Genomic DNA, 24,931 nt, shown 5'->3' on the forward strand with positions numbered 1-24,931 from the left:
ACCTACTATAATGTCGTGTATGTAATTTTCAGAATTATAAAAAAGAAGTATACACATATATAAAATTTCTTAAATTTTATTTCATTTTATTATTATAAAATTATTAATTAATTTTCATATATGGAATTTCTTTTTCAAGTCTGAGTTATACTTGATATATATATGAAATATTTCTTGGCAAACCCGACAAAATATCGGGTTACAGAGAGTTAACTTTATAAATAAACATATTTATAGAGTCGCACATTTTTGCATATATATGAATAATATTATTTTTTTTTTCTTATTTCCATTTGTAAAATAATAGAAAAGAAAGAACTCGAAAGAGACACCCCGGGTATGTATAATAATTTAAAACGATAATATTACGAGAAAAAAGGGTCATAATTATGGAGTAAAAAGAGAAAAAAAAATATTAATGAAAATCTATTCGAATTGCTTATAGACTTTTTTCCGTTTACATAGATCCGCTTGACATTCCATCCTAAGTAAAAAATCGAATACGATTGACATATATATTATTATTTTATTATGGTGCTACGCTCTCGTAAAATGCTATCATCTCTGTATTGCCATAAATTTTGCAAAAAAAAAAAAAAGAGAAAGAAAAGAAATGAAAAGAAACAAACAAAAAGAAAAGGGATAAAAAACTCAAATGAAAAAAAAGTGGTAAATATTACAAAAAAGAAAAAACTATAAAAATTAAAAAACCAATAAAAGAAACGACAACAAAAAAAAAAGAACAAGTCGATCGCGTATCGTACGGAGTGAGAGAGAAATATTTGCGGTGAACACTGCCTTTTAAATTGATTCGCTTATGGTTTATTAAACACAGTAAGAGAAAACTCGAAAGATCAACTTCCCCTGAATGTAAAAGATAATGCTAGCTAGAAACGTACATATATATTTATGTGTATGTAAATTGAATATGTTTGCGGAATGTTGTGTCGTAAAATTAATAATACGTATATTACGTGTCGATATCATATTGTATTCGTCCTTTTTGACGAGCTAATCGATGGAAGTTGTATAAGGGAAATCACACAGGGAGAGTGTCGATGCTAAAGCAGCATCCACTGCCTTATTTATTTTACCATATAAGTAATAATACATCTTATTGTCATACACGCTGTAGTAAGCAGAACCACAACAACAAAACAAAAGATTAAAAAAAACATTAAATAAATAAAACAGAGTTTCGTAACATATTATTGTATTGGCTTTTCTCTCTCTCTCTCTCTCTCTCTCTCTCTCTTTTCTTTTCTTTTCTTCTTTTTCTTTTATTTCTCTCTCGCAATTTAGAATCCTTTCTATACGTTTGTATATCTTTAATCGACCTAGCCTCCTATGTGTCAGAATGTCAACGATTAAAATTATATCGTAAATACGTACCTAACTGATTACGATGTTGTAAATTTTAGTAAAATAGTGCTCATTCGAACACGTATGTATATATATACATATATATTTTAATCAGGATGTACGTATATTTCAAAATGCGTCGTTCCTGATACGATATCTTTTTACGTTATTGAAACTTGTAATAATAATAATAATAACAATAATAATATTAATAATAATAATAATAATAATAATAATAATAATAACAACAACAACAACAACAGTAATAATAATAAATGTGATTTTTGTCTTCGTACGAGAAAAAAAAAGAGAGAGAGAAGAAGAAGAAGAAGAAGAAAAAGAAGAGGTTCCTTTTCGTACTCGTCTCATCAATTTTTACGAATATGTCGGCTACAAAGGATTTTTCAAATATCGGTGGTTTGGATAAACATATTAGAATAGTGAAAGAGATGGTCCTTTTTCCACTTATGTACGGTGATGTTTATGCCAAGTTCAATTTGAAACCACCACGTGGTCTTTTGTTCTATGGTCCACCAGGTGAAGTTCGTTCATAAAACATTTTTTAATGAATAAGATATATATACATATATGACGACGTGGATAAGAAATTAACAGTATATTTTGAATAATTTTGATTCATTTAATAGGAACGGGCAAGACTTTGGTAGCAAGTGCATTAGCATCGGAATGTAGTACCTCTGAACGCAAGGTTTCTTTCATATCGCGAAAGGGATCAGATTGTTTGAGCAAGTGGGTTGGCGAAAGTGAGAAAAAGCTTGAAAAAATTTTCAGTATGGTTAGAATAATACGCGGTATTATTAGTACGATTAAGTTCGGAAACCGATAGATAAGATCAATCGACTCAATGTGATCCATTACAGGCCCAGCAAACGAAACCTTGTATCATTTTTTTCGACGAAGTTGACGGTTTAGCACCGATAAGAACAAGTCGTCAGGATTTCGTACATGCGAGCGTTGTTTCTACGCTTTTAGCTCTGATGGATGGCCTTGAGAACAACTCGGAAATTATAGTGATTGGTGCTACTAATAGAATCGACGCCATAGATCCAGCACTAAGGAGACCAGGAAGATTCGATCGAGAACTTTATTTTCCTTTACCTTCTTACTCTGCTAGGAAAGACATACTTTCGGTAGCTCGACCCTTAACAAATAGATTTTATTTTTTATATAAAATAGAATATTTAATGTAGGAAATACCTTGACATTTTACAATACTTTTTTTTTTTTTTTTTGGGAGTTATAATTTTATTTTATGTGATATATCCTAAAAACGTCATCTTAGGTTCACATTAAAAGTTGGAAACAGAAACCTCCTCAAAAGTTTCTCGCTTATTTGGCTTCGAAAACGGTAGGATATTGTGGTAGCGATTTGCAAGCTCTCTGCGCCGAAGCCGTCATGTGTTGCGTTCGAAGGCATTATCCGGAGATTTACACGTCGAAATCAAGACGCTACATAAACGAGCGACACCTCAAGGTAAATTCTTCGGGGAGGGTAAATCTACTCGTTCGAAAATTACGAGTGTTACGACGTTTCAAAAAAAAACAAAAACCAAAAAAAAACACAAAACAAACGAACGAACGAAGGTCGAGAAACAAGACTTTCTGAAGGCCCAGGAAAACATCGTTCCGGCGTCTCACAGAGTGGTCATAATACCAATGAAATCCTTGTCGATCAGAATTCAACCGCTTCTACGAAACCATCTTTTCACCATCCAATCTCAGTTACAAATCCTTTGTCCAACGGGAATGTTGACATCGGATGATATGTAAGCTTTATTCTCGTCGCATAATTCTTATTCTTTGTTCTTTGTTCTCCTTCTTTTTCTCTTCTCTTCTCATTCCGTATCCATAGGGTCGGCAAAGCGAACTCGAGATCGACTGCCTGTCCTAGAATTTTATTATGCGGCGTGGATGACTCGCATACTCGCCATTTAGGTCCAGCTTTGCTTCATGAATTAGATCATTTGCCTTGTCACGTATTGGACGTGACAACGCTCTTCGAAGAAACTGGTAGGGCTGCCGAAGAGACGATCATTCAGGTAATGTTTCAATGATTTTATTTACAGACTTGTTGTTTATCTTTTCTTCATAATCTATAATATTTACATAGGATGCATATATATGCATATGTATATTATATTTTCTCATAACAGAAAGTGAAAGCAGCACGTCGTACTTTACCATCGTTGCTGTATATTCCTGACATTTTATCATGGTGGAATCTAGTGGACGAAACAGCACGTGTGGTTTTTGCTTCCTTGATGAGGGATCTCGATAATACGGTCTACATGTTGATCCTTGCAACTGCTAATTCCTCTTACGAGAATTTACCTTTAGAGGTATATATGTACATATGTTAACGATAGATTTATCACATGTTAACGAAGATAAATCGTCACTTTACTTCTACGTTTAATTATATCTCCTTGTTTCGTAAATTTGTTTAGGTTAAAAATTCGTTCGATCAAAATCAGAATGAAGTGTTCAAAGTATCATTACCCGGCTTTCAAGAACGTCAATCCTTCTTTCTACAGCTTTTTTCAAATTCAACATCGGATGCTGTTTCTAGCAGATCATCGCAAGGTAGATTTTATTATTCAAATTACATCCTCAGTCTTTTATTTCTCTTTCTATCTTTTTAATATTTTATTACTTACGATTTTTTATTTTATTATTCTGATGAAAATATTCTTATAATATAATAGATTTTATACAAATTATGGGTCCGAGGAGAGCGAGGGTCGAACATGGGAGAAAATTAAAAGATTTCAATGGACAACATGGACGTCGTAAGACAGTCGATTAATTTCATCTTTTTAACATCTGTTTCTTTTTAAATATGATAATGAATTAACAAAAAAAAAAAATAAAAAATAAAAATTATGTCAACGACAGAACACTCAGTGGACGGATCTACGAAAAAGAAGTCAAAACTTCGAAGCAAACTCGGTGCGGTTCGATCTACTCAATCGGCGACCAGATCAAGTAAAGAATTAACTTCATTTACAGGCATCTTTACAGACAAAAAATTCTTAGTTTTTCTTTTTATATATATGTATATCTATGTTAACTACAACATTGTAGTTAACATTAATTTTCCTTATGTTTTGATACTATGCATCAATTAAATTTTTAAATTTACATTTATTGGGTTGGTTTGATAATAGTAAGTGATATCGGTAAAAAGAATATTTCTAGTACTTTATAATACATAAATATATAAATAATGCAATAAATATATATAAAAAATTTATACATAAATACACATATTACATAAAGATATTTAATACATGCATATAGAATAAATATATAATACATCTATTACATAAAAACACAAAATCAATATGAGATATAATAAACAATACTAATATTTTTTATTGAATATTTCTACATTACTTACTGACCAACCCAATACTATTATATTATCACATATAAATAATATATTATATTATATTGTTTATACAAAATTTTAATATTATTCATTGGCCAATCCAATGTGATAGCTTCATAAATGATATCTTTAATTCACTTTTTTTTCTAAGTTAATATTAAGAGAGAATGTGCGTCAGAAGGGCCAGCATCAAAACGCGTCAAAATATCGCGTACGTCTTCTAATATGTCAAGTGCTGAGGGTTTAATGGATCCTCAACTTCAAGGATTACTTCAGAGAATCATCGAATCAACGGAGAATTGGACGAGTAATCAGTTGGAGAATTTATATGGCTCATTGGAACGTATTTTGGAAAAGAAAAATGAAAATGATAATATGCCAAACATTATTCAAAATTGTCTTCTCGTTTTAGAAGAATCGAAGAGAAAAAAGTTATTCTTCGATTATGAAGATGACTAACGATAAATCAGAAAATAACGATTAGTCTCTTGAGATTGTCTAAATGTATTTTTTTTTTTTTTTCTTTAAATAACAAATTTACTCATCGTCGGTATTTGTAATTGCTCGAATATTTGTGTACATTGTTCGAAAATAATTCATAATGGTCGTAATATATAAAATAAAATATTTTAATATATTTGATCGTCGAAATTGTTTCTTTGAAATATTAAAGTATATCAATTATAGTACAATGTAAACCAATCAATTATTAATAATAATAACTAGGATCGCATTTATCATAAGCCGCATTATGCGCAAGTTGGGGTTTCATTTTCTATGTAGGGTCACATTTTGAAACCTTATCTCTCGCAAATGAACAATATAAAACGCAGCCTAATATATTTGCTAAAATCAATGCTAGAAAAAAAGTGAATGAATTTGATTAATTAAAATAAGATTCTTGCTTAGAGATCTTATGATGATATTGCGTCTAAGGCCTTCGAGAATATAAATACGACCCTGGTAATAACTCTTCTTATATAGTCAAATAATATAGAAGAAACACAACAAAATATCAGAGAATCGATATAACTTTGTAATTATTTTCAATGACGAGTCAACATACGTTATGTCACGCTTTGTGTCCCTGTTCTAATCGTGTGCCTATGACAATAGAATTCGTAAACAATCTCCCTTCTTCGATTCTGTTTTCCTTACTTCTGATTGGACAATTAGAAGTCGTCCCAAAGTCTATAAAACCCACGCAACCCCGAAAAGTCGTCAGTTCATCAATAATACTCCCATCGTACACCATGTAAGTACATTATCTATATTTTTTTGCCGATTGTGATACGTTAAATAAAATTTATCTATTATTATATAAATTTAATTTAATTTAGAATTAAATGAATCGGTATCTAAGTTATTCTATAATCATCAAGGTCTTTATTCAAACCTTTAAAGATCGTATACGAATCGCTATTCGAATAAGATAAAAAATTATTCCAAATCTTTTCTATTATCTACTCGCCATTATTTGAGCTACATATAATATTTAGTTCTTAACATTTTTTGAAAATTTTCTAAAAATTTAATAAAACATTTATACATACACATACACACACACACACACACACACACACACACAATTTTATATATACATGTATATATAATTTAAATTTATATATATATATACACACACACAATATATTTATATGGATAACTTTTAGTAAAAATTTAAAAGAAAATGTAGTAGAAAAATGAAATACAAAAATAGTGATAAATAAATAGGGATAAATAACACGAATCCATATTAGAATGAATTGTTAGTTTTTGCGAACGAAATATATTTAAATAAGACGTATAAAAACGTACAATCATAGTCTAGATAAATATTGCGATATAGGTTCTTATGATGCGTCATACATATATGTATATATGTATAATATATTTAACGCATCGTACTTTGTGTAATCCAACAGTTTCAACTGCTTTTTAAGGAACGATTATTTACGATATTGTAAGTAGGAAAGAAGGAACACTTGAAATTCGTTACTTATTGACATCGCTATTTTACTATTTTACAGTTCTGTTAACATCGTCGTTCGAATAAATTATAAATAAAGTGATAAAAATGATATGAAAATAAAAGTCAACATATAATAAACATGTCTGATCGATAACGAAAAAAACAAAAAAAAAGATTGCAACAAATATACTGGTTTTGTTTACAAGTATATTTGTTAAACTTAGCAATCAATTATTGATAATGAATTTTTGATTTTATAAAGTGTATTTATATAATCTTAAAAATAAATTATATTTCATCGTAGACATGTATGTATATAGTATTACATATACGACTTAGCTTATATATATAGTAGGAAAGTTGAGTATTCGTATAGTATAAGGATATGGAAATACATAATGTACTCTACGAATATTTAAGTCGTCCTCTATGTGTGATGTATTGCGCATAATATACATAAACACAACAATTATATTATTCCCAATAATTATGGACTTATTTTAACATATTGCATCGATTGAATTATATAAAATATAAAGTCTTATAAGAATCTTTGTTTTCCGCGTTTGTACTTTACACATATAAAAAATATTATGATAATGAAAATTAAATCTACGCTTAATAATAATAAAAAAGATTTTTTTTTTTTTTTTTTTTTTTTTTTAAATTATTATTATAAAGAGAGCTTCCATACATCAGTTTTCTTAAGAGTTCTCTCTTACTTAATACTTATATAGTATATGTTTTTAAAAATGTTCGAAGCACAGCTTCGAGTTATTGTCATCTAAGAGAGAAACGCTGTCATAACTGAAAAGTTATTGCTATATTTCTGATAAGATTAATAATTAAAAAAAAAAATATATACTTGCGTTAGAATTAAAACGCTACATCAATCTATAATACAAAAATAATAATAGACTAAGCGATTCTCAAAGAAGAAAGGTTAACCTATCCTTATACGGTCTTCTTTCAATTTTTCCTTTTCAATGGTGTCGCTATTTATTATCTCCGTTGCATCTTTGTATCTTCTTTCTCTCTCGTGTACATACCATATATACATATATATATATATATATATATATATATACATACATACATATATAGCGTATTTACAAGGTTCGAATAATCCCGATGTTATTCAGTACGATGGAGATGACTATTAATCATACTATGGATATGCATAAATGATATCGTTTCTCCCTCATATTGATAAATTCTTCTTTCGAATCGGATAACATTCGATCTTTGTTCAAAGGACTATCCAATCTGCGTATGACATTCTCGTTGCTTGTCCGTCTTCTTTTGGTAATACGAAGTATTTCCTGTATTTCGTCATCATCGGCATCATCATTATTATCATTAACCTTGTTCTCGTCCTCTTTATCCGAAGTCAAATGCATTTCGGTAACTTTTACTGACTGATCAATATTTACAATATTTTTTACAGACTGCGTTTTAGCCACTATATTTTCTTTATCGAATGTATTACGTTCGCCGATAGACGAGATATTAGTTATATATGAATTTTCATTATTTTTTATCATAATATCTTTAGATAAAGAGCATAACAAGGGTAATCTAAAAAATACGGCTTCATCGTTACAATATGCCGTATTTTTATCCTCAACATCTATAACATGTTTTGAACGATTACCGTCATCGTTCTGAAACCCTTCGTTTAATAGGGAGTCGTCTAACATATGTATATGATTCAAGGGTTGAACGCCCATTACGTAGTCCTTGTAATGATTCTTTGTCGAGCCAAAACAATCAATACCTACTAGTCTACTTTTAGAATTATTTTTAAGCTTAATAGAATCTTCATTTTTGCGATTTTCAGGATCGATTATTTTTGGCGGGAAATATGATGATGAAGTAGAATTAGAACCAGAAGAGGAATTTAATATTTTTAAATGCTTACGATTCATAGTAATATCCGAAATGATCTCTTCACCTATCTTTATTTTAAGACGAAATAGATTATTGTTATTCGGTGTTTTCTTTCTTCGAATGTTTGAACGTTGTTTCTTCGTAACGGTATTTCTTTCAGTATAGTAATTGCTTACAACTGGATCATTACCGTGTCGCATAACCGTATGGAATATAACATCACTTTTACATTTAAAGGGTAAGTCACAAATTTTACACCTTTCAGCAACAATAACGACACTGCATTTTCGTATTCTTAAAGTACCAGAAGAATTTTCTTCTTCTTCTTCTTCTTCCTCCTCTTCTTCTTCTTCTTCATTTTTCTTCTTAACTATCACGTTATTATTTCTTTCCATATTATTTTCTACTTTTTGCCTTTTCATTTCGAGTCCTATTATGTTCATAAAATCTTCTTTATTATTCACCATCGACGTATCATACAATTTAACTTTTTTTATTCTTCTAACAGTGCGTTTCGTCAAACTTCTACGCATGAGTTTCATTGAATCTTTACCGGTATGAAACTTTCTACAGAACCGTTGCGCCATCTTTCGTGATATAACTACGGCTGAAATCTAAAAATAGAAACATAAGGGAATCCCTGCCATTATATCTGCGAACATCGTTCAATGTGGTAATGTATATACGTGTGTATGTATCCATATATCTTTTTTTTTCTTATTAGTTTCTAAGTTATACTAAAAAATATACATTTTTTAAATAATTTGTTACGATCGAAACTGTTACGTACATGCGTAAGTATATTTCACAGAACCATACATGTTATATATTTATTTCTCTGTTTGATTGTACGATATTTTTAAAACTTTATCTTATTCACGGGAAGTAATGAATAAGTTACAAAAATATATGATAATATTTTATAAATTAATTACCTACCGTTACATGAGTAATTGCATGAGTTTGATGAAATTATGAACGGTCTGATATATACTAAAAAAAACAATGAATTTAATCTTCGAATCATTCCAATCATTCAATTATTCTAAAATATCGAATAATCACGCACTTGAGAGATCACATTTTTCTTTATACTTTTCACATATTTTTATCACAATTAATAATTATGTCGTTATATTATATAAATGATATATTATATATGCACGTGTATGAATCTTTCAAATTAATCTAAATTATCATAGGGGCTGAAAATGAAAAGGTTTTTTTATCTTGATGTCGAGAAATGTAACATATTTATCACAAATTATATATTGATATCTCATCGATAAGAAATAAATTTTGAAATATGATTGAAAACAAGAAACAAAAAATAATATATTCACATCATTATTATATTCGCATCATTTAACGATATCCTTTTTTCTGATACTGGACACATAAAGAAACTTTGAATACTGCAAGATAAAAAACACAACGAAATATCTTGTAAGGCCCAATATTATATAGACCAATCTACCGTGGTGTTATATCTCAACCAATACGCGTTGACGTTCTATAGATACTGCAGTTTTTAGACCTTCCCCTACCACCGGATGATGAGTCATCGTTCTGGAATGAAAAATAGATAAGTAGTAGCACGTTGTTCGCACTGACAGAAAGAAAAGTCTCTTTTATCTAGAAATGTGCTATGTTCCTAATAATATTAACATTGTCTAATATTCTCAAATATAAATTTATGATATCAATATTAAAAAAATATAATTGCATTGAAACGATCATAACGATTATAATACACTCATGAACGATAACGATACAAGCATGGATGATCATGATAAAATTTCGTGATTTCTTAATTAATTTTAATGATAATAATTTCATTTCTTTTTTGTTGTGAACTTTTGTAAAGTTATCAAAATTGTATGATAAAGAATCTAAAATGATATAACGCATGTATTGGCTTTTATTTAAAAAATTCAACATTATATTCTTTATCTTCTGTCTAGATTAAATTTTCATTGAGACAATATTAGCAACAGAGTACATTTTTTAACCGATGAATAATGTAAGAAATTAACAATGCCATGCATTCTATATCACCTATGAATGATAGTTTGCAGAAATAAATACATACTCTTTACACGTAAGTTCTGATTTTCCTAGAATCTGACTAAGCATATAGCTTCTGATATATAATACGGGTTAAAGAGAATGTAACAATATCCGATAGCTCATAAAGAGATCTTTTCTCATATAGAATAAAATTCACATTCAAAATCTTAGTCGTTTTTTTTTTTTTTTTAATTTTACATATAGTATTTTGTTATATATGTAAAAATAATTTGTATGTGTAACAATATATATTTATTTAATAAAAAATAATTAATATAATAATAATATTAATAAAGTGATTATATATATCAATATATAATATAGTATTATAACCTATTTATTATAAAAAAAAAATAAAATTAGAAGCAACATGGTCCTGTGGCGCAACGGATAACGCGTCTGACTACGGATCAGAAGATTCCAGGTTCGAATCCTGGCAGGATCGAGATTGTTTTTTTTGTAACTAAAATAATCTGTAATAATAGAACAATAAAAGTTTAAGCAAGAAAATAATGACAAATAAGAAAGAAGAAGAGATTTATTTATTAAATATAATCTTTCATACTTCGAATCCGAATGTGATCTCTGTATCTTTATTGTGTTACTCTTTCAAATATAATAGGGTAAATATGACGCTTCTAATAATTTTTATCGTTTTATATATCAAAAAAAAAAAATATCTATCTTCTATCTTTATTATATATCGTATATATCTTAGTCTTTTATTTTAATTGTTAGAAACTAATTCAAAAATTGAATTAGATCAAATCATAATTCGGAAGATACATTTACATATATACACACTCATGCGGTTTGATACACATTGCGTATGGCAAATGAATTTATTATATAGCATTCGGAAAACTTCATTATTGATGTAACATTGTAAGCTGTGAAAACTCATTACCGACATACGTAACATTACATAGACTGCAAAACCTCATTATCGACGTATGAAACCAATTGCAAACTGCAAAAATCTTATTACCGACGGACGCAACATTGTTAAGGGACTTCATTACCGACGCACGAAACATGATATATAAAAGCATATGTATATATATATATATCGCGTAGGTGTAAATAATATAAAAAAAGATATTGTGGAACGAACGTTGCAGAACATCGGTTGTCATCGTGCAACGTCGACAAAGATCGTGAAGGAACGGGCAGGTCGCGGTGTCACGTGACCCGCACGGCGGCAAGGAGCATGCGTGACCGAGCGAAGTCTTTCAAGGCGCCACCTCGCGGCTAGTCCGATCGCAGAAGTGATCTCGAGGAGTTTTTCGATGGTTGTGCTCGCCCGGGTTTTCACGTGAATTTTTCGAATCTAAGGGATCCCATCGTTAATACAACACCCTGGAAAAATACGTGAGTACCTACGACCCGTTACGCACGAATTTCTTATGAACGGCGATGTAGATGCTACAAACGATGTCCAACAAAATACGAGCGGGACAGACAGATAGAGAGAGAAAGAGAGAGAGAGAGAGAGAGAGAGAGAGAGAGAGAGAGAGAGAGAGAGAAAGAAAGAGAGAGATAGAGAGGGAGAAACGTTACAGAGAAGGAGAGTGTATACTGTATATATGTGTAAGAGAGAGAGAGGGAGATAGAGTGAGAAGAGCACGAAGAGACGTGTGACGGGTCCTGGCAAAATGGCCGTTCACGATTTACAACAAACGGTTGGCTCGTACGAACGGTTCAAAACGGTCGCACATTTTGACGTGTCGCAATATCATCATCAACGAGCGATTCTGACGCGGGTACGTTAGTTTAACGCTCCTTAATTCATTCGAATCGTCCGATTAAGCAACCATACACGTTGTACGTCACTTCGAATTGATTTTTTTTTGCGAACGACCGCTTGCGTAGTGTGACGATATGGACTCGTCTTTTGGCGAAGAAGTCGAGTGAGAGAACCTTTGTACTATGTTTCGAAGTTTCATCTTAAACACGTGCAGTGTTGTTCTTTGTCCTTATTCTCTTTATTTCATTCTTCCAACACTTACGTGCTTTTATCGAAGAGGTTTCTGTTAAAAACCGCCAGTTTTTGACAGCCTCTGTCTTCGCCTCTTTTCTCCCTCTCTCTCTCTCTCTTTCTCTCTCTCTCCGTTCGTTTTCTAATTCTTTCTTCACGATCAGCTGTTAATCAATCGCATCTTTAAATTTCAAAACTTGTATTAATTATCGATATATCATCGAAAATAATAATTTAAAAAAGAAACAAAAAAGAAAGAAAAATCTTTCAGACCGTTATGGAAATATTTTTCATCGACGATTGCTCGAAAAGAAATGAGAAGTGCTTCTCGCTTTGAAAAAGGATATTTTGCTTACTGACAGTTTTTAGAATATTATTGATTCAAATTTCACTACCATGAGCATTTTCGAGGTACTGTCTATCTTTCTACTCTACGTCGTAAAACCGGCGTAAAGTCTCTTGCGAATTTTTGATCGTTAATATATTTATCTCTATCTCTCTCTCTCTCTCTCTCTCTTTCTCTTAACATGTTTATCGTGATAGTTATCTTTCTATTATCAAGGACGGTCAATTCTGTCGGTGTCGATGCTCCTCAAACAACGAGTTTGTGATTTCTTCGATTTACTTCAAGTGTTACATATTTACGTGCGTGCGTGCGTGCGTGCGTGTGCGTGTTGTGTGTATACACACACACATATATATCCGTGCATACATACATACATATATAAGTACTTCCAATCACATGCATTTTTGATAAGCACAAAACAATTCAAAGATTGTATCAATCATAAGTATCGATTACACGTAAAAAGAAAAAGGAAAAAAATGTATAAAGAAATCATCATCATCGTCATATTCTTATCGATAAAAAGACATGTAACATTCATTATTCAAGTGATATTTTTATTCTGCAAAGAAGGGATATGTTAATGATATGAACGCGCCTATCGATCATAGTCTTTTTTCTTTTTTTTTTGTTCTTACTAAACGAATTTTAATTCGCGTTACGTCTTGAAGTATGTACAATTCTATCTCTTTCTCTCTTTCTCTCTTTCCTGTGGATTTATTGATCGCTTGGATTTAAGATATTCCCCAAGAGAACGAGTTCTCTCTCGGCCAATCACAGCTCGTGATCAGTCCGATCGTAATGGCGCATATTTATTGGACATTTTATTTTTATTAATTTATTTTTCAATCTTTTCTTTTCTTTTCTTTTTTTTTCGAAATGTATCATTGCTCGTATTGAAATAAATAATTTTTATTATTGAACAAAATTCGAGAGATATACACAGATACATATATATATATATATATATATATATACACGTAAATAGAATTATTAGCAGAAAATGTAGCCAACAGGTACGAATAGGTGTGTGCGAGGTCAGGAAGGGCAAAGCCTCCTCTCTCGACTTACGAAGATCCCGGAAGCGCGAGCATAGAACTCTTTACGAAGGAAGTAAACGTTCCGCGTTTCGCTGAACACATTTTCTAACCTTTTCAGAAAGATAACACGTGTATAACTAAATAAATAGATAGATATGTACAGAGAAAGAGAGAGAAGGAGAGATTGAAATACTTTAATATCTATTTTAATATATTCTAATATCTATATGTATATTCTTTATTGTTATTGGAGTACGTGAGTCATTAAATTTATTCGAATAGTACGAGTAGAGTATGCTTATTCTTGAATTGGTGTATTGAATCGAAAACGATCCTTATTATAAATTCCGATTGAGAAATATATATATACATATATATATAAATATATATATACACACACACACACACATATACATAATATAACGCGCTCGTTGGAATGCGGAAGAATACTCTCGAGTAGTAAGATCCCGTACAACTCGTGCGAAGAAGTTTGTCTCTTCGAGTGTATTTCTTCGATATTTTCTAATTTTCATCGTTACTAGAGTTCGTATTAGTCGGAGGGAAAGAAGAAACAGAGAAAGAGAGAGAATTCTCGAAGGATATTCTTATTAGTCTTTATCTTTCGAAAATGTGCATGAGTAATGCATGAGAAGTGTACTTATGTTATTTACGAAGAACGTTTTGTCCTATTAGTAGATAAGTATAAGTGGCGCCAAATTTAAACGTGATTTTTTTATTTTGTGTCTATCTCTAAGAAGATTTTTTATAACGATGTGTTTTTTCTCTTTTATCAATATATATATATATATATATATATATATATATATATAAAATTAATAATCGATAGTATTGATATAATTTGGATATATAAAGTAATATAATATAGAGTAAAATTAATAATCGATTAGGCTTCTTCAGGTCTAAAAAAAGAAAGAAAAAAAAAAGAAAGAAAGAAAGAAAGAAAAAAATTGGTAATGCCGATCATGACCTCTTTCGCGAAGTCGCGGTTTGTGAAGTCCGATCGAGAAGTCGGAAAGAGAACGATATGAATATTTGAACGAGAAGCGAAATATACATGTTGCGACGGAGGGGAGGCGGACCATGGGTGATGGTAGTGTATCGATTGGGCGTCGTCGTCGTTGTCGTCGTCGTCGTCGTCGTCGTCGTCGTTGGCGTTGGCGGTGGCGGCGGCGGCAGCGACGGCGGCAGCGTCGTTCAAGCGTCGCGACGCCCAATAATGAATACGTCGTAGACGCACCTCTCCTAACTCGCATCCCTCTTGGTGATTGTCAAGGTCCTTTCACTTATTCTTTTCCCTTTCTAAAGCGCAATCGCCTTTTACCTACTACTATATTTCTTTTTCTAACTTGAAAATTTTGAAGAATGTTCTTTCTCTCTTTCTCTTTCTTTCTCTTTCTCTTTCTTTCTCTTTCTATCTGATGTGATCAGATGTTATTTTGTTGACTTTGACTCTTTTCAATTCTTTTCAATTTTACTCGTAATTCACATCGATGATATTTACTCTTAGAAAAAAAAAAAAAAACCCTTCATTTAATCGGTGAAAGAAAAAGAAAAAAGGAAGTCTTATTAAAAGATAAAGTATAATATACCTGGGAAACAAGTTTTTTCAGTCACTGATCGAATGGGGTGATTGGTATTCGTTTCCCTTATTTTGCGACTTGTTCGACTTACTATCATCGCGTGCCGGTGACGCGTATAGACGTATCTATGTATATATATGTACGTATAATGTACATATCTTTATGTATATACGTGTATGTACATGTTCAATTCTTACTGACGCAAATTACTTCCTATATGAATGCGGAATCTAAATGCGAGCCGAAATAATCGGCAAGGTCACTGTCATTCCCTTATGTTTCCTGCACCCCTTTTCTATTCGTGTCAGGATCGTTTTCAATACCGGTTTACTCGAAATGCAATGGCGACCGTATATAGCTTCTCTGTGAGATAAGAGAGGAGATCGAATGAGAAGTACTGTGTTTTATTCATCTACTCTTCTCTCTTTCTTTCTCTCTCTCTCTCTCTCTCTTTATCTTTTTCTCGTTTTCTCTTATTCTCTTTTTCCATTCATATGCTTACGGAACAGGGACAAAGTGGTCATTTCGAAACGGTATTATAATTCATTCGATATGTCCAGTATATCAAAGGAATTCCAATGTCGTAAGCTAATATAGGTAAATAAATGCACGAAGTAAGTAGTTAGCCTAGATGCTTTCACACATACACGTACGTACACACGCATGTACGCAGGCACATAACTCTAGTTCAAATCATACTTCTATTATTTTCAAATGGCGACGTTCTTTTCTATATATACAAAAAAAATGAGTAATTACATGAATATTTATAATGTATGTGTACCGATACTAATTCTTATAAACATCGTGACAATTATTGTTGGTTTCTTGATACCTTATGTTTTGAACGTGGATTGGAATAATCTCTTTCCCTCTCTCTCTCTCTCTCTCTCTCTCTCTCTCCTCTTTCTCTCCCTCTCTCTGTTCACTCATTCGCTCTCGCTATTTCTCTTATGAACCTTCACTCGGTCGGTACTCCACTTATTATAACCGCCCCCTTTCACTTTCGTACCTTCTTCGTACCTCCCGCGAGGAGAAGTATTATCGACCCGATTTAAATCGATCGTTCATGCCGATGACGCGATAACGAGTACTTTCTTTTCGCGTTGACCACTGACTTACTTATACATTTCCGAACTAGATCAATTTCATTTTTCTTTTCTTTTTTTTTTCGTTTTTTTCCCCCCTAGATTTTATCGAAGGAAAGAGAAGAGATTCTTTCGCGCAGAAACAATATTACTTATCTTTATCTTCTGCGGTCTCTTTTCTTTTTTCTCCCTTTATTTATTTACTTATTTATTTATTTGTTTGTTTGTTTGTTTTTATTATTTATCATTTTTTATGATTCTCCTCCATTTTCCATTACGTTCATTAATTAATTCATTCTTGTTGTATTACAGGCAATGCTGAGAGCAGGGCACTGAACAAAACAAGAGCTGACTGGAGAATCTAGTCGTGCTCAACCGAATTATTATCGAAAAATCCAGTAAGGCAACAAACAATCGAAGGATCATGAAAATGGTGCTGTCTCAACGTCAGAGGGAGGAGTTGTAAGTTATCAATAATATTCTCTTTTCTCATTTCGTCTATTTTATATTTCATATATTTGAGGAAGATCCATTACGTTCAAATTGGACGTTAGCGAGCTTAAAATTAGAAAATGTATAGATATGCCGCCTCAACGTCGGAGGATGGATCTGTAAGTTTTTGACAATGTTCTCTCCTCTCGTCTGTCTATTTTATATTTGATCTAGTCGAGGACGAGTCATTGTTACATTGAAATTGGACGTTAGCAAGCTTAAAAATTGAAAAACTATAGATGTGCTGTCTCGACATCAGAGGATGGAATTGTAAAATATTGACGATATTCTCTCCTCTCATCTCCGTCACTTTATATTTCATTTGTTTGAGGACGATCCATTATTACGTTCAAATTATAGACATTAGTAAGTTTAAAAATTGAAAAACTATAGATTTACTGTCTCAGAGGATGATGAATGATTTGTAAGTTATTGACAATATTTTCTCCTCTCATCTCGTCCATTTTATATTTCATCTATTTGTGGATGACTCATAGTTACGTTCGAATTGGACATTAACAAGCTTAAATATTGAAGAACAATACAAAGAAGGAAGCATTTGGAATCGAAGTTGGTTGATAGCACTCAGAGTCCTTATAAAATGTCAGATTATTGAATTATTCGAAAGTACTACAACCTTAGCCCTAATACTTTAGAGTCTCTTAGAAGATTTTTCACATTATAGTGGGGCCAGGACGGGGTACCGGTCTGCCTTTATATACGGCTTCGCACGGTGCAGTATTTCAGGCTGTTGTTTTAAAAGAGAGAACAATGCCTTTCTCCGGAGTAGGCGAGCTGTAGTAGTTTCTCGCCTCCTTCTGTCTTTCCTGCCATCGTCCTATCTCTCTCTTTCGTTCATTCTGTCTATGCAGTTAAATGAGAAGAGAAAGAGAGAGAGAGAGAGAGAGAGAGAGAGAGAAAGAGAGAGAGAGAGATGGAGAGTGGGGGTGGTTGCACGCTAGTGCGTGCAGACGGTGGCCTGGATCAATCGAGGAAACCTGCCACTACGAAGGAGAAGGAAAACGAGACCGTATTCTCTCCCTTTTTTTAACCCTCTACGTTCTTAGTTTCGCTTGCGTTAAAAAGAGAAAGAGAGAGAGAGAGAGAGAGAGAGAGAGAGAGAGAGAGAGAGAGAGGACTAGTTCGAGTCTATAAAAAAAATTAATCAGATAATATTGTTAATATAAATGGATTAAATAAATCACGATCAGTTTATATATACCATTGCATTAAATTGCATCAATTTCTAATGTTTTCTCCGTCGACCGATTGGTCACACGGTCGACGTAACCTTCATCTTTAATTTCGATCAGAGAATCAATCGATACGTAAGAGAGAGAGAGAGAGAGGAGAGAGAGAGAGAGAGAGACTATTTCCGATGACGTCAAATTAATCGTAGATCCGCGCTAGGAGAATAGCCGAAGGGTAGTCAGTTGGAAGGGAAAAATATTGAGGAGGGGGTGGAGTTCAGTGGAGTGGGGTAGGGTGGGGTAGGTTGGGGGGAGAGATAGTAGGGAATAGTCTCGAGCAAGCGCAGTATACACGATCGATAACGTGCGAAATGAGTCGGCGTGGCTCAGCGAACAGCTAGGCAGCAGCAGGACGAGCGAGAAACTGAGACACGTACACGGGGGATGAAGAGGAAGAGAGAAAAGGAGAGAGAGAGAAAGATGAAGGGGAGAAAAGAGGAAGAGAGAAACTAGTCGAGGGACGAGAGATTAAAATGAGGCAGAAAAGGAGAACTTGCGCATCGATTCGTGTCTCTCGTTACATTCATACATTTTTCTATTTTCTTTTCTTTTCTTTTTTTTTTTTTCTTTTCACTTCTTTTCCTCGTTCCATTTCATTCTTTTTTCTCTCTTCATCCTAAATGTAATTGACTCCCTAGACCTTTCTTTTTTTATTTATTGCTATGATTCTTTTCTTTGTACGCATGGTTGCTCTAAAAACTTACATGTCTCATCGCAACCACCGAAGTATGAATCGAATATTTTTATTCTCCCTTTCCCTCTCTCTCTTTCTCTTTCTGACTGTTCGCAAAGAGAAATTTACTGGAAATCTTATGGAATATCTTGGTTTGTTTGGAATAAGATTTCTGAATAAATAGAAATGTCATCTTTAGTTTCGCACTCTTCACACTCTTAGAGACTATAAGTGACGTAAGGTATTCTATGACGTCAGCGATAATCCTGATTTCTCTCATATTCTCAAATAAGTATCGAGAAGATGTTATCTTTTCTTTATTACATATACCTTTGAAAATCTAACGATGAATACGTTTCGATGATCTTTTCTCAGAAGTAATATGATGTATACAGAGATATTATCATATATATTGGGTCGGCCAAGAAGTAATGTTAAAATTTGCCATATCTTATATGTAAATGAACAACGTTACAGTATACTATAAAATAATATTTTAAATTTTCAGTAAACATTTCAAAAAAAAAAAAAAAAAAAAAAGCTAAATGTGCAGCCTTTCTTTTAGATATAAAATATGTGTTAAAAATTCCGACATTATACATTATAAGCCAATCTAATACATACATACATATATGTATAAATATACATATATATCTATACAATACATATGTCAATACGTCTATTTCCTCGATCTTTAAGCTTTACATGCCGCGTTGAGGAAGATACGCATATATACATACGCACGTGGAGAACGGGGAAAAAAATAAATAAAAAAAAAAAAAAAAAGAAAAAAGTGATGACACGTATGTACATATGTATAACGTAATAACATACATTGCTAACGGTGAGACAGGTGAATAGAGACAAATGTAACCGACTTAAGGTCTTTCACCCTATGTGCCTGACTATGTCTATCTTTCAATCCCTTTCCCACGTATATTCCAACCTGCAAGTTTCTTCCATTGTGTTCACGAACGTTAGCATTAACCATCGACGACTACGACGTATAAATGGCTTTTCTGTACCGTTATATACGTATATAATGTTGTTGGCATCGTAAATGTGAAAATATTAAATGTTAATTCTATTTGTATAGAAATGTTAGAGTATGACCTTAAAATAATATTTATGCGATCAAAAAATAATTAAAAATAATAAAAAATTTGTTATTGAATTGAACAATATCTCTTTTTTCGTATATAGAAATAAGGCGATCGCAGATTACCTTAGCACCAATGGATATCAAGATGCATTGGAAGCATTTAAAAAAGAGGCCGACATGCCGGGAGAGGTCGAAAGGAAATACGGAGGTCTCCTCGAGAAAAAATGGACATCGGTCATACGATTACAGAAGAAGGTAATTTAATTTTCGTTCGGTAGGATAATGATTCCCTTTTCTTTTCTTTTCTTTCGAATCTAATCGATAAATCAATCCAAATGGATGATAGTGTTAACGCTTTATGCTATATATCTTTCATTAATTATTATTATTATCCATATTTATAGGTAATGGAATTAGAATCGAAGCTCTCAGAAGCAGAAAAAGAATTCATCGAAGGTGCACCAACGCGAGGTAAAAGATCGCCATCTGAATGGATACCGAGGCCGCCAGAGAAATTTTGTCTTACTGGACACAGAGCACCAATTAATAGAGTTATTTTCCATCCTGTATTTAGTCTTATAGTATCCGCTAGCGAAGATGCCACCATAAAGGTAAATAATAATAGAAATGTATGTGTATATATATATATATATATATGTGCAAGCAAAATGTTTTGGGTTTTTTCTTTTTTTTTCTTTTATCATTTTCTTTTCTCTTTCTTTCTTTTTTTTTTTTTTTTTTTTTTTAAATAGAAGAAACTTTAGATGAGGGGAGAAAAGTTATAATAAATATATATTCGTTTGATTCAAGGTATGGGATTTTGAAAGCGGAGAATTTGAAAGAACATTGAAAGGCCATACTGACAGCGTACAGGATATCTCATTCGACGTTTCGGGAAAGCTATTAGTTTCCTGCAGCGCGGACATGTCCATTAAATTGTGGGACTTTCATCAATCTTTCGCATGTGTCAAAACTATGCAAGGCCATGATCATAACGTAAGCTCTGTAGCATTTGTTCCGCAAGGTGATTTTGTAGTAAGCGCCTCTAGGGACAAGACGATCAAGATGTGGGAGGTGGCGACGGGTTATTGCGTAAAAACATTGACGGGTCACAGAGAATGGGTTAGAATGGCACGAGTTAGTCCCTGTGGCGAGCTCATTGCTAGCTGCTCAAACGACCAAACAGTGAGAGTGTGGCATATAGCAACGAAAGAGACAAAGGTATATAATATACGATTTTTATTGCGTTATTAAATCTCTTATCTTATAACAACATACCCTGCTTAAAAATTATTTTACCAAGTAAAAAAACATTACGACATTTTCTTAATAAAGGTCGAACTAAGAGACCATGACCACGTCGTTGAATGTATCGCATGGGCACCAGAAAGTGCAAGAGCATCGATCAATGCGGCAGCAGGAGCGGATAATAAAGGAGCCCACGAAGGTCCCTTCCTTGCGTCTGGTTCTCGAGACAAGACCATTCGCGTTTGGGATATTGGTGCCGGTGTATGCCTTTTTTCACTTCTCGGACATGACAACTGGGTACGCGGAATCGTTTTTCATCCTGGTGGAAAGTTCATCGTCAGTGCTTCTGACGACAAGACACTCCGAGTATGGGATACGCGTTATAAGAGGGCGATGAAAACTCTCGAAGCGCATGTTCATTTTTGCACCTCTGTCGGTAAATATAAAGATTCTTTTTTTTTTTTTTGTTTGATATTTCAGAGATTTTATACTTAACGAGATACATTTGTTCCTGTCAAATACGGCAAAATTATTTTCTCCGTTTTATCTTTAGATTTTCACAAGAATCATCCATACGTGGTCACCGGTAGCGTAGATCAAACGGTGAAGATCTGGGAGTGTCGCTAGTCACCCAATTTTACAGTTTCTTTGGAACTTCATAAATATGAAGAGCGAAGAAGATAAAACGCGCGTCCAGTTCGATGGAAATGGCCGAAAGAGTAAGCTGCTCCAAAAGCTATCGTACATACACTATTATTAATATTAATTATTATTATTATTAATTATTATTATTATTATTATTATTATTATTATTATTATTATTATTATTATTATATACACATACGCGTACGACTAAGAGCTCTTTAATTAATTTATAATAAAGTACGATTAGTAATTATTAATATTATATATCGTTTTACGGTAACGAACTGCACTAATCGAGGAGAGTGTACTTGAGGGCAGCGTAACTGCCAAAATATAGGCTCATCTCTCGAGGAGGATATTACACAATTTACAGCACTATTGTGTTTGAACCGAAGGAATTTATTCCTTTAACTAAATGCGAGAACAAAGACAGGATTCTGTATATATTTCTTTCTACGTAGTGCAAAATTTTATGTCAGTGACTGCCTTTTTATACCCCCCCACCCCACCCCAACCTACTCCCTCGTTTTCTCTTATTCCCTCTAAGCCCCAGCCCTATTTCTCTCTTTCTCTTTTTCAGGTATTATCGATATTTATTAAAATATCAGAGATGCGGTACTGAGTATAAAATAAAGGATATTGTCGTCCTCCTCGGTTCATACTCTTTACCATTTCGAACGAATCTCTTTGACTCTTGTAACGGTGATGAAAATGATAACTGTGTCGTCACCTATGAGAACAAGGCTTTGTAATTATTTTATGCACTCTCCTCGACTATTTTTGGCAATTCAAAATGGGATGCTGCTCCATCTTTACTCATATACAAAAAAGCAGTGGCATACCTTGCTGAGTGCAATATATTGAATGCCAACGATTCAACTACCACGGATTAGTTTGAAAACTGTAGTAGGTAGTATGCCATTGAGATACCCTGCTGCATGTCGTCACAGGAGATAAAATCCACTGCATTAGATATTCGATTTGAAACAAATGACACGCACTGTGAAGGGACAATTACCTCGATAAAAAATTCTTCTATTTAAACATCGCTTGTTTTTCAATATAATAACTGCGCAAATATATTCAATATATTGGGAATTGTTTCCTACCAGTGTGATGTTTACTTTTGAGTTGCATAAACGTACTCAAATGTGCACACAGATAAAGTGAATACAATCAGAAAATAAGATATAATATATTGTGCAAATTTAAGTCAATAACATGGCTGAAAGACTAAATATGGACAATTTTTATAATATTTTTGTTCGAATGGGAAGCACAAGAAAAATGGTTGAACTCTGGTCAAATTTAACGTGTGCTCAAAGTAGAGAATAAAAAAGAAAAATATAAGCTTTTGCTCAGCGCTTAGCATCCAATCAATGTGCATTAATAATAATAACCTATCGAGGACAATTAAGTAAAAAAATGCAAAGCATAGTCAAAGAATTTCCCATCGATTTGACTATATTTATTAAATGGAATGCATATTCATACTGAAGATCGAAAGCGCATAATTCAACGTGTGGGTTCCAAAATGAAAAGTGCTAGTTGTATACTTAGTTTTAACCACTATTAGCAGTAGTTCAGACATGATATAGATGAAGGAAAAAATAGAAAAATAATCGCAATTCAAATGTATGGTTGGACGACACACTGACACATACATATTTTCTTGCATTCGTATGTACTTGCATTTGTATGTAAGTGTACAATATGGATACCATTATGACGATGCTTAATTAAGGGTGATTTTTCAAACAGTACACTGATGTCTGCAACCTTTTCCTACTGTTTCTCCCTTGTTCACCTTTTAATCAGATTTACTCCTGGGAAAAATACCCCTCAATTAATGTGGTACTAAATTATTTTGATGAACAATAAACGAAGTTGTCACTGAGTCGTAAGATCTATATTACCTATATTTCATACTATTCTTAATAATAATGGTTATTTTAATTTAAATAAAACTATCAGCTATGAAAAAGAAATAGTAGAGTAATAATGAAGAAAGAAAGAAGAACTTAAGTGAATATTACCTTCTTATTCCATAGTTTTTATTATTTTCTTACTACCTTTTAGTTCCTTCAAGAAATGCATGGAATTACTTTTAATATTTATCGAAAATACGACACGGTACTGCTTTAAAATGGCATATAATTTCGTAAATAATACACAGAATTTAATTTTTGTATTGTGTGTAATATTTATCTTTGTACTCTAACACGTATCACTTTGCCATTATTTATATGCGAGAAAAAAGAGTTGTAGTATTAAGCTGCATCTGTGGATTTTGATGCACGTTTAACTTGTAAAATCGTGTCGCTTTACTACGTAGTATTTTTAATACCATGGAGAAAATACAAAATCTAGTTTTATTACAACTTACATTCATTTAAGTATCATTTTAATTTAAGCTTTATGCTTTATTCATTTCTCTCATCGGAAAAAAAAAACAAAAATATTTATTAAAATATTGAAGTTAAACAAACATATTTTTCTTTTCTTTTTCTTCTTTTATCTTAAGATCACAAATATAATAAAACTTAAATATGCACTATATACATATGTACACATACAATCACATGCAAATGTATATGTATATATGCACTTGATAACAGTATTCCAGAGTGTGATAAAGAAGGGCTAGCAATATATTGTTATAAGCATACAATGAAACTATACGCATATTGAGCACTTAATATTTGTGTCTACGTATGGTTAATGTAATAAAATTATGTTGTAGTTGCTTTTCATGACTCGTTATC

The 24,931-nt window shown here is 32.4% G+C and overlaps 3 protein-coding genes and 1 non-coding gene across 5 annotated transcripts; 3 read left to right on the top strand and 1 right to left on the bottom strand.

The window, feature by feature from the left end:
• Window positions 1–1,645: 1,645 nt before the first annotated feature.
• Window positions 1,646–5,340, top strand: LOC122627778 (ATPase family AAA domain-containing protein 2-like). Its single transcript, XM_043809271.1, is given in 11 exon segments — window positions 1,646–1,899; window positions 2,010–2,158; window positions 2,244–2,513; window positions 2,666–2,991; window positions 2,994–3,149; window positions 3,236–3,422; window positions 3,537–3,722; window positions 3,831–3,966; window positions 4,089–4,172; window positions 4,279–4,368; window positions 4,926–5,340. Coding segments are annotated over 11 exon segments (2,046 nt in total). The 5' UTR covers window positions 1,646–1,745; the 3' UTR covers window positions 5,234–5,340.
• Window positions 5,341–7,415: 2,075 nt separating this feature from the next.
• On the bottom strand, window positions 7,416–9,857 carry LOC122628188. Its single transcript, XM_043810192.1, has 2 exons — window positions 9,573–9,857; window positions 7,416–9,247 (listed from the first exon to the last, which is right to left on the bottom strand). Exon 2 carries the CDS (start codon window positions 9,218–9,220, stop codon window positions 7,907–7,909), a length of 1,314 nt encoding a protein of 437 aa, XP_043666127.1. The 5' UTR covers window positions 9,221–9,247; window positions 9,573–9,857; the 3' UTR covers window positions 7,416–7,906.
• A 1,218-nt stretch (window positions 9,858–11,075) lies between these two features.
• Trnar-acg lies at window positions 11,076–11,148 on the top strand. Its single transcript has one exon. It is a non-coding gene; the product is annotated as a tRNA-Arg (tRNA).
• Window positions 11,149–11,914: 766 nt separating this feature from the next.
• LOC122628189 (lissencephaly-1 homolog) lies at window positions 11,915–24,917 on the top strand. 2 transcript variants are annotated; one of them, XM_043810193.1, is made up of 7 exons: window positions 11,915–12,074; window positions 17,069–17,218; window positions 20,375–20,528; window positions 20,678–20,884; window positions 21,084–21,494; window positions 21,609–21,957; window positions 22,075–24,917. In XM_043810193.1, the coding sequence occupies exons 2-7, from the start codon at window positions 17,181–17,183 to the stop codon at window positions 22,146–22,148; spliced, it is 1,233 nt and encodes a 410-aa protein (XP_043666128.1). In that variant the 5' UTR covers window positions 11,915–12,074; window positions 17,069–17,180; the 3' UTR covers window positions 22,149–24,917. The 2 variants fall into 2 exon arrangements, with proteins under 2 accessions (XP_043666128.1, XP_043666129.1); XM_043810194.1 differs by lacking the exon at window positions 11,915–12,074 and adding an exon at window positions 12,310–12,466.
• The last annotated feature ends 14 nt before the right edge of the window (window positions 24,918–24,931 follow it).

Source organism: Vespula pensylvanica, chromosome 3 (assembly GCF_014466175.1).
Source record: "Vespula pensylvanica isolate Volc-1 chromosome 3, ASM1446617v1, whole genome shotgun sequence".
In the NCBI taxonomy this organism is placed as follows: Eukaryota; Metazoa; Arthropoda; class Insecta; order Hymenoptera; family Vespidae; genus Vespula; species Vespula pensylvanica.